The 10142-nt window shown below is 39.9% G+C and overlaps 3 protein-coding genes across 4 annotated transcripts in view; 2 read left to right on the forward strand and 1 right to left on the reverse strand.

Moving 5' to 3' along the window:
• Positions 1-3881: 3881 nt before the first annotated feature.
• The window catches only part of guca1c (guanylate cyclase activator 1C), a 23267-nt gene continuing 17006 nt past the window's right edge, over positions 3882-10142 (forward strand). The window contains exons 1-4 of one of the 2 annotated variants that reach the window (XR_004327561.1): positions 3882-4200; positions 4724-4873; positions 5348-5435; positions 6063-6467. Coding sequence is in view for 1 of the 2 variants with exons in the window: in XM_032504366.1 (XP_032360257.1) it covers positions 4006-4200; positions 4724-4873; positions 5348-5435; positions 6063-6199 (570 nt within the window). In the remaining variant the exon portion in view is untranslated. Of the gene's footprint in view, positions 4201-4723; positions 4874-5347; positions 5436-6062; positions 6786-10142 lie in introns of those variants that run through there. The other variant, XM_032504366.1, reaches the window with a different exon arrangement.
• Positions 9159-9906, forward strand: thrsp (thyroid hormone responsive). The gene has a single exon (XM_032504380.1). It carries the CDS (start codon positions 9247-9249, stop codon positions 9658-9660), a length of 414 nt encoding a protein of 137 aa, XP_032360271.1. The 5' UTR covers positions 9159-9246; the 3' UTR covers positions 9661-9906.
• ndufc2 (NADH:ubiquinone oxidoreductase subunit C2) overlaps positions 9977-10142 on the reverse strand; it is a 2486-nt gene continuing 2320 nt past the window's right edge. The window contains exon 3 of the mRNA XM_032504383.1: positions 9977-10142. This exon is cut by the window's right edge and continues 33 nt beyond it. Within this exon, the coding sequence (XP_032360274.1) occupies positions 10126-10142 (17 nt within the window). The 3' untranslated portion in view covers positions 9977-10125.

Here is a 10142-nt window from a genome sequence, read left to right on the forward strand (position 1 = left end):
AGAAGTAAAATTACATATTTACATAACAACATAACAATTACAACAATTACAACAATTACTATTAAGCTAAAATTATAATAAAATATTAGAAACACAGCTGACCAACAATCAGACAAACATAAAACAGACAAAGACACACACACACACACACACACACACACACACACACACACACGGCAAGAAGCCAGCAGGGGGCAGCGAGAGCTGGTGAAGGTTAATGGTAATGTTGACAGCTCTGATTGTTAGAGATTTTTTTTTTTTTTTAATCTGGATCTTGAATGTACTATATGTATTTAATTTTCTGATGGTTTTGGGGGTGAGGTTCCACTTATTGGCAGCTCAAACACAAAAAGCAGTTTGGCCAAGAACACTTTTCCTGAATGGAACTATACAATGTCCCCTTGCTGCACCTCTGGTTCTGCTCTGACCAGATGGTCAGATGTTGACCCACTGGTGGAGAGGAGAGGATGATAAACCCTGAATAATTTTATAGACGAGACATAGATTTGAATATGTGGCCATGTTGTCCCAGCTGAGTAATCAGGGTTTTTGTAATATTGGACAATGATGAAAAAAGCTTGGTTTCTTGTCCAGAATTTAACAGTTCATTTGTAAAGGGATTGTAGAGGATTCAGAGATGTAGCACCAGCTTGTGACCAGATGGGTAAACAGTACGTGATATGGGAGGAGATCATAGAGCGCATGTACATTTTTGCTGCCTGTGTGGACATTTGATGGCGACTGTATCTAAAATTACTGATGTTGAATTTGATTCGATTACAGACCCTTTTTACATGTGACGTAAATGACAACTTTGAATCAATTAAACCCCCAGATATTTGTATTCTGACACCATCTGCAGCCTGTCCCTGACACTAAAACATCCGGCTCAACACTGAAGTTTCTGTGGGACTTGGTGAAGAACATTGGTACTGTTTTCGATGTGTTCAACTGCAGGCAGGATTGGTAAAATAAAAGTACAGGCCTGAGCGTAGAACAGTAGTCTGACTGACTGAACTTATGCATCAGATATATTTGCCAAGAGAGACAAACACTTTAGGTAATCAACTTTAGAGAACTGTACAGGAAGCAGCAAATCCCATGAGTATCCACTAGAGCTGTCACTGCGTGGATTTGCAGTATGTTTCCTGGCAGTCATCATGTCAACATGTCTAGCCTCTAATAAGATTACAGCTGTGATTAATGTTTGTGCCAAATGATCTAGTCACAAACATGTTATTCTTCACATGCACCAGGTGGTTCTAATTATCTTCCCTTTAGCTGTTTGCACTTGGTACAAGATTCATTTGAAAAAGCTCAAGTTTTTTTTTTTGTGGCAAGAACTCATCTGATTACAGTTGAAGGTAATGGTTTGATTGACATTATCACGTAAGATAAAATGTATAAAACCTGTAATTCCTCAAGTAAAGAACATTTTTACAGATGCATTATTTGTCACAGCTTAAACTGGAGTTCATGTGAAGCTCACACAATAATAATAATACAATAATCTCCCTTTTTACAATGGACTCAATAATTTAAATAAGTCTAGATATGGTATAAACAATTATTACGTTGGTATATAATTTATATTTGAATATAAGAGTTATCTAGCAGTTAGTGGTGGTTGGGAGTGCACATTTAAAAGATTTAACCCCATAACCAGCTGGGTTTTATTGAGGACCTCATTTTGGCTGTTCTGAAATGGCACGATCAGAATGGAAAATTGTATAGAAAATTGTATAGAAATAGAATAGAAATACATACTGAGCTTTTTCCCCGTTAAGGGGAAATATATTGTCACATGCATGTCAACATCCCTGCTGCATGACAGTCACATGCTGGTCAGAAGTTCAAGTTAAATCAGCGGGATCCAAGAGATGTCCACAACGTATTACTGTACCTAAAACCAAATGACGCCATCTGTTCTTTGAAACCCTCAAATATTGCAAATGTTTGGATAAACAAGACTAAACGGGCACATTTCTGTTTGACTGTATTTATTGATTTTGATTGGGGAACTTTATTGAACTTGATTTGCTCTTTGGGGTTTGGGAGGGTCCATCTCTGTTCTGTAATAGTAAACACTTCTTTATCTGTGGCAGCAGTGCCAGGCCATGTGCTCCGGCACAGGGCAGCATGGATCCTGCTTGTGCATACCTGATAGGCTACCAGATACTAGCTACCTGGGCTGCCTGTAGTCACTGGTGGTCCATCTCCTTAATCCTATTTTGAGAATTGTTAATCGTCTAAAGCCAGATTTACTATAATAAGCCCTGACCTTTGATAGCCTCTCAGCTTAGACACCACCACTTTCTACATCTACCATACATGTGACCTTCTGACACTGATCATGCAGAGCCACGTAGGTCGGTCGTGGGTCAGCAGTGTTGGTTACACGCAGCAAAGGGCCCCAGGTCAGATTAGAACCTGGACCGCTACATGGGGCGCACACTCTTACTGGGTGAGCTGGAGGCCGCCCCCCTAATCTATGTTTTATTACTGAAATAAATGAAACCCATGATCAAAATAGTCATATATTCTGGGATTGTGTCATTTATGGATAGAATTATAGTGAAACAAAATAATTCCCCCAATGAACCCCATGCAACCCCTCAAGGACCCCTGAGGATCCTTGGACCCCATTTAGAATACCACTGAGCGGAGGCGATTTCTTGAAGACTGCAAGACTCTTAAAATATCAAAAAAAATAATGGTCAAATATGTACTATGGTGTTAACATTGTATTAACTAGAAAATCGTTAGAACACGTTAATATCGAAGAAGAGTTGGTTCGGAATCAGCTGACTTGATTTCCTCCTCATACACTCCCGTAGAGTCACAGTCATAGATATGTATGTATATTTATTAATATTAACGGTCTATGGTCCCTGTTGAAGCCATAAGCCTAACCCTAACCCTAATCCATAGACAGGTAAATGGACCTCAGTGGGCGGATTTCAACAGGTTGTTTCAGTGCTTTGAAACTAGACGGTCATTGGATAAATGCTGCATGATGATTGGAGGGTCTGTCAAAAGGCTGCGTCTCCTTTTGATTGACAGCGATGTTGTCCTATAACAAGTCGCCGCAGCAACGCGCTCAGTCCCATCGCGGATATTGCAAGAGTTGTTGAAAGATGAACTGCTGCAACCGATTTCTTGGTGTTTACAAGGCGAAATCTTTAAAATATCCAAGTCCTTCTTTTAAAACAGGGCAAGAACGAACAAGCCTCCAATACACATAAGCACATACAATTTCAAATTATAAATGATGAAAACATACATATACATGTTTCTCCTTGTATCTAACATACCCATACAATGTATGAGCATATTCTATTATATCATATAACATTCATGTAATATTTCCTAAGAGGCTTAATGTGTGTTTTGTAGCTCACAAATATTCCCCGTAGTCTGTTTATGTCTGTAAAGAGGATGAGTTTATTTCAAGAGAAATTGCCTTGGTTAATCCCCTAAAGAATCCCAGAGGTATGTGATAATGGGGCATGCAGCTATGTGGGCAAATTAAGATTATTTATTAGCATGCATTTGGACGTGGCTATGCAAAATACCTTGCCTAAGGGAAATGTAAAAACTGCAAAAAAACAAAACAAAAAGGAAAACGGGAAAAAAATAGACAAAAGAAATGTGATTTTGGCTCCCAGCTCCTTGGCGGATGTCTTCATTTAAACCCTGTACTTTTCCAAGAGTCAGGGTTTACCTAATAGTTACACAGTAGAGACCCGGCTCACTTGGTAACCAGGCCCACTTAAGTCAAAGAGCATGCAATGTCCTGAGTTTCTAGGAAGACTTGTGCAGTTATCCTATTAAAGGGTTATGTCTCCTTTTGGCTGTGCAAAGGCTTAAAGCTTAAGGTGGTCGCTGCATGAGATTTCAGCCCGACCTCAGTGCTGCCAGTGCTCTGTAGGAACACTCTCACCTCAAGCTCACCACTGGCTGTCTGCAGGACTCTGGACCAAAGTCCTACCTTTTAGAGGAATAATGGGTTCCTATAACTCCAACCTGGATGATATCATGGAGGAGGACATGCACCACTGGTACGCTAAATTTATGAGGGAGTCTCCTTCAGGACTTATAACGCTGTTTGAGCTCAAGACTATGCTTGACATGAACGGTATGACGGAGGAGTCGAGCAGCTATGTGGACCAGGTCTTCTACACCTTCGACATGGATGGGGTAAGAAGACACCTGCAGCACATTTCTTCTTCCCTGTGCAGGAAAAAAATGGATTGTGTGATGAATTCTGAAGTCTGACAGCTGATGAGACAGCTGCTGGGGTTCCTGATGAATGAACCTCAAAGCACACGTCTAGTAGTGATAGGATTGTAGAAACAAACTTTGCTGTGGGAAGTAAGATTCCCACTGCAATATTTTAAATGGATTACGTGACATTTTAAACGGTTTGTTCAGCATGTGGAGGTCTCTGAATCAGTTTAGGTTAGCCTCTTCTTTATTCTGTCGGTAGTCCCCAGAACGAAGGATTACACATTGTAAATGAGAAGTACATAATTTACAATATCTGTGAGTATCTGCTATAGTTTCCTTAGCATTGGACTACCCCTAAAGCCATCGCATAGAGGGATAAAATGATAAATGATACAATTCCTATTTTGAAATTATTTATCAAAATATAACCTTTTTGTGTTTGCTGGATCTATCGTCCTTCCACTAATGATTTCTCCCATGTGTCCTTTTGCAGGATGGCTATATAGACTTTGTGGAATACATTGCAGCAATAAGTTTATTACTGAAAGGAGAAATTAACCAGAAACTAAAGTGGTACTTCAAGCTCTTTGATCAAGATGGAAATGGGAAAATTGACAAGGATGAACTGGAGACCATATTTAAGGTACAGTGTATTTTGCTTTGAATGTTTTATAATTAGAGGTTTACAGATCTATTGCGCTGAGCAGCTCAAGGTTTTCTGAATTGTAAAGCTGCTCAGAAAGAAAAATGGGCCGTGAACTGAACATGACACTTAATCCATGGGGGCTACTGTGTTACCTGGTTCAGCCACTAAAGTAGTCACACAGTAATTCCCCTACAGATTACATGACAACTGTCACTCTTATATTAACTATAATATCAATAACTGTAGATACTGATGCTTTTTCACCTAATCAGAGTCAAATCCTGATCTAAAAACTGTGGCACGCACTTCACTTAGCCATGCAGTTCAGGTTGCTAAACGTCATGGTTGTAGTAGTTGTTTTAGGGTTAGAAGCAGGTGTCAAAACCATATACTGTTAACAAGTCTCCTAGTTAGTCTTTGCCAGTGTCCATTTACTGAAGAGTTAACTAACTGTGTGAACTCTTCTATCAGGCTATTCAAGATATCACCAGAAATTACGACGTCCCTCCAGAAGAGATTGTAATTCTTATATATGAGAAGATTGATGTCAACGGAGAAGGTAAGGAATATTTTACTGTCAATTTAGGAGTTATATGTAATGATAGAATGCTGTATTAACCCTGGACATAAAAACAGTTATTCAGACAGGAACACTCTAGTCATAGATGTAACCAGTTAATGCAACAAAGGGAACGTCTCGGGTTACGTACGTAACCCTTGTTCCCCGAGATAGGGGAACGAGACACTGCGTCGGTTACGACACTAGGGGAACGCCTTAGTGTCGTAACCAACGCAGTTCGAGATCCCCTTGAAGGGGAATTACAGTTCTACTTGGCGATTAAGGCTCTGTTGTAATGACGCTCCCTGGATCCGCCAAGCAGCACGCTAAGCTGAGACAGGCAGTACACTGCCCAGACACCCCCAAAATGGCGCTGATTGGTTGTGACTGATGGGAGTGATATTTCCATTAGTGGGCGCGTGACTTCTGTGTCCTGCATGAACTAAAGCAATGCTTCATTTTGCATTATTAGAAATAATTTCACCAAGACCAGCCCAGCCCAATGAGCTAATGCAGGCATATGAACCATCAATCAACACGCTAGTAGTCTCCAATCCACAATATGAAAGCCCCTGATTATTTTTTTTTAAATGTGTTGATGCCATTTTCATCTTTTCTACTTCTCAGGTGAGCTGACACTGGAGGAGTTCATCAGTGGTGCCAAGGATCATCCCGACATCATGGAAATGCTCACCAAGATGATGGATCTTACCAATGTCCTGGAAATCATCGTTAAAGGCCAACAGAAGAAAAATGTGACTTGAATCTAGAAACAACGAGTTGGATTGCGGGACAGTTCAGAACTTTGTTGGAGGGTTTTCAGCATGCAGCAGTGTTGATGAAACAGTATATGTGCTGGATTGGTGAAGAGCCATGTCCTGTCTTAAACTGCACAGATTGAACTGAACAAACAGACTGAGCAGTCCCACACAGTAGATCTCCCTGAGGGAAGCAGAGACGTTGTCCTCTTCCCTCTGCTTGTGCTCTCACATTTCTCGAACTGTGGCCCTTACGTTTTAAAAAGTTTACCAGGTGATGTGTTTGGAAAGTCTCAGTGAAGGGATCGTGATCACCATCATGGTTAAAGTAGATGGTGCAAAGTAAGGTGAATAAATGTATTTGAATATGTTTATTGAGATCTTATTGAGCAGAAAATATTGTATGGGACTCTTGGTTTACAGAACTATCAGGTACAAGAAGACAACTGCCAAACACTTAATGCCTATGTCGACCCTGTAGATCTAAAACACTCTCCCATGTAAGATCGATCTACATGAAAATTGCACTGCTGCTTGTATAAAAATTGGATGGTAACTGAATATACCGACTGAATGTAAAACTGACATGAAATCTAATCTAAGCTTTAAGTTGCTGTTTTTTCTCTTCTTTTTAAAGAAAATAATCTTTACACTGTATTACTTTATATTTTTTCCATTCCACTCCATTTTTGAATGCATGAGTAGAAGTTACGCAACAGATTATTGATTTGATGTTTCACATTGCACAAACTGCACTACTTTTCTTGACTTTGTAGCTTAACATATTCTATTTTACTATGTTTTACTAAAGTGTTTTGCGTAGTACACTAGAAAATAATGATAATAAAATATTCTGCTCATTTTCAGGTTTATAATTGTATTTTGAGGTGGTACCAGAATAGATTTACATGGTTTCATTTTCAGAAAACACCATATTTTTGTTGTACTGCACATTGCTGCAGCTCCTCTTTTCACCCTGTGTGTTGAGTACCTAGCTCAGCACTGCTAGGAAGTCAGTTGCAGAGTGTGAGGGTGTGCCACGCTGGCAGCTAGGCGAGCATAGAGAGCCGAAGTCCCGCCCTTCTACTTCCGGTCAAGGGACCTATCTTTCAAAAAAATATGAACGGGAGTCAATGAGAGATAATAATTATTTTTTGTCTGGTTCCAATTGTGCCATGCAATTTACAAATGATGTGTGTAAATTTAAAAAATAATTTTACATATCAAGAGATAAACGATTTGACGTAAAGAAGTTGAACAACATTACCACGTCACCAGAGAAATATAACAATATATATATCACCAGAGAAATATAACAATATATACGTCACCAGAGAAATCCGTCTGTCTCCTTGTCGAGCTTTACCGTCTTCTTCCAAGACGAAGGCAGAAGCATCACTAGAGGTGGAAACCAGTATGAATCGGCCCGTGTGTAAGTTGATCAGAAAATAGTTAACCACCGTTCCCGTTATATCTTCTAAGGAAGAACTTGATGTCCACAACATCCCAAATCCTTTGAACGTTTAATGCAAACGGACAGGCATAACATCATTACAATTTACGAAGCTACTTTTCACATGTCTTCCAGCTAGCAACAACTTCTTTGCTCTATTCTACACCTACCGACAACATCCTGTTAGCATCACATACTCTGATTCTGAACTCAATGTAATAGAGCCTCCTTCTGGAACATCCTTTATTAGCAGCTAACTTCAAATACAGGATAAGGACAATGAACTAGTATTCTTCATAAGTAAGTAAATGATATATCGTACAAATAAGCATTCTTGTCATTCAATATTACAATTAAGATATTACTGTTAGGATACCACAGTTCCATTGACCACTGTTCACTTCTTCTCCAAAGATATGTCCAATGGAGGAAAACGGAAGGGGCGGGACTTCGGCTCGCTATTATAACGTGTTACAAAGTGACGAGCGTTGGTCTCAGAAGTAAAGGCTGGACTACAACAGAGCTGTTTGGAGCAGGTTGTGAACAGTGGTTTCTGTTGGAGAGGGTAAGTCCCTTTGGGGGGGGACGTTGGGCTTTTTCACTTTGTAAATCTATAACATGCACAAAAAAGATATATAACACAATAAAGGAAAGGGAAAAAGCCAAAAGCATAATATGAGCACTTTAAACAAAGTTATGCAAAGTTATGCACCAAAAAAAAAAAACATGATTGAACCACAAAGTCACATAGAGCATGTAAGGTCATGCTTATTCATGGGTCATTCAATATATGTATTTAAAGTCCTACCTGATCCCAAGAGCAGCCATCCCAATGATACAATATCCACAATAATATTTGTCTTTTTAAGTGACACACTGGTATTTTGTGCTTTGGTCTGAACTAGTGACAGACTGTCTGCAGAGCTGTCATTTCTATTTGTGCAGAAAGTACCGGAGCTCTTCTCACACATTAAAGAACCATGTTATCAGACAGTTTCATCTAGAAACAGATGTATGCACTCAGACCCATCTGGACCCTTCCTCCATTTTAATGATTATATGAAGACTTTAATAAAGTAGCATTTTATTTTAAAGATTACACTCTAAATTATCTTTAGGCTACCTTTGCAATATTATTTGCAAACTGATAACAGAAAAAAACAAGAGTTCAAGTCTCTAAGATAACCTGCCAATGTAAACACAGCTGGCCTTGGGTTACCAGTACGCCTATTTTTGTTGGGTCCACAATTTGATCTCCCTCAGGTCATTTTTTTAAATGTAAAATAACATATTCAAAACCATGCTATCACTGGGTCATGCAGACACAATTATCTGCATGGGTAATGATTTGAAATTTGGTCAGACATTATTTTGACCTTAGAGAACTAGCAGGTCGTGTAACTCAAATAAAGATAAGAGTTTGACTCCACATGGCACTCTAAATGTATCAGGTGATTCAATTACATAACTGGACTGATCAACCCATCTGAGATAAGCGTATAAATTCACCAGTATCTGCCCTCATGGCTTTGCACTGCACACTGCTTCCTACTGTCAGTCACCACAGCGCAGGAACAGCCAACCACATCCAACCGGAACCATGCAGTCTGCCGAAGCCAAATTCATCAAGAACAGCCTGCTCCTGGCTCTGAGACGATACGACTCCGCTGTCAGTGACATGGAGCAGACCATTCTCCTGCCGAGCCTGCTGCGTGACGTTCCCTCTGATGAGGTGTGGGACTGCGAAGCAGAGGAGTCCTGCCGTGACCTGTATGGCAACTACCTGATGTTCAAGGCCATAAGAAACACAGTGGAGTGCAGCCTGATTCTCCAAGATGACCACAAGGCCAAGAACACGGTGCTTAACAAGACCCTGGAGCCTCTCTTAGACACAGATCCTGAAGCTCTGTTCCACTTCCACCTGAAGGGACTGTTTTGTGTGATGAGCGACCTCACCAAGAAGACTCAGAGCCTCACTGAGAAATATATGGACATCATTGGAGTTGCAAATTAGAAAACATGTAAGATATGTGACCATCAGGAAAAATATCTGTATGTTGCTAAGTCACCTGCACATTTCAAATGTCTTAGCTGTTTACATTCAGTGACTCCATGTGTCTAAAAGAATGGATATTGAACAAACGTGTAATGTTAGACCTGATAAATTCTATCTCTTCATTTTCTAACTGTAATGGTGCCTTGGGCACTGTGTTGAAGATCAAGCAAAATGTTATTTGATTAAAAGTTCATGAACCACTGAGACGTGTTCTAGGCTTGTTTTATGTCTAAACAAAAATGAATCTTTACTGGACAATTTCAGTCACAAAATGTTGAAGATGGGTATTGTTTTTATTTACATAATACACATTTCACACAATAAATGACAGAAAGATTTCCCAAAAACACCACTCAAGACCGATGGCAGTCTGCAAGTGTTTTCTCTCTCCCTTCCCTCGTCCATCTTGTCAGCCGCCGACACTTAGCGCACAGGATGGA

This window comes from Etheostoma spectabile, chromosome 3 (genome assembly GCF_008692095.1).
Source record: "Etheostoma spectabile isolate EspeVRDwgs_2016 chromosome 3, UIUC_Espe_1.0, whole genome shotgun sequence".
Lineage (NCBI taxonomy): Eukaryota > Metazoa > Chordata > Actinopteri > Perciformes > Percidae > Etheostoma > Etheostoma spectabile.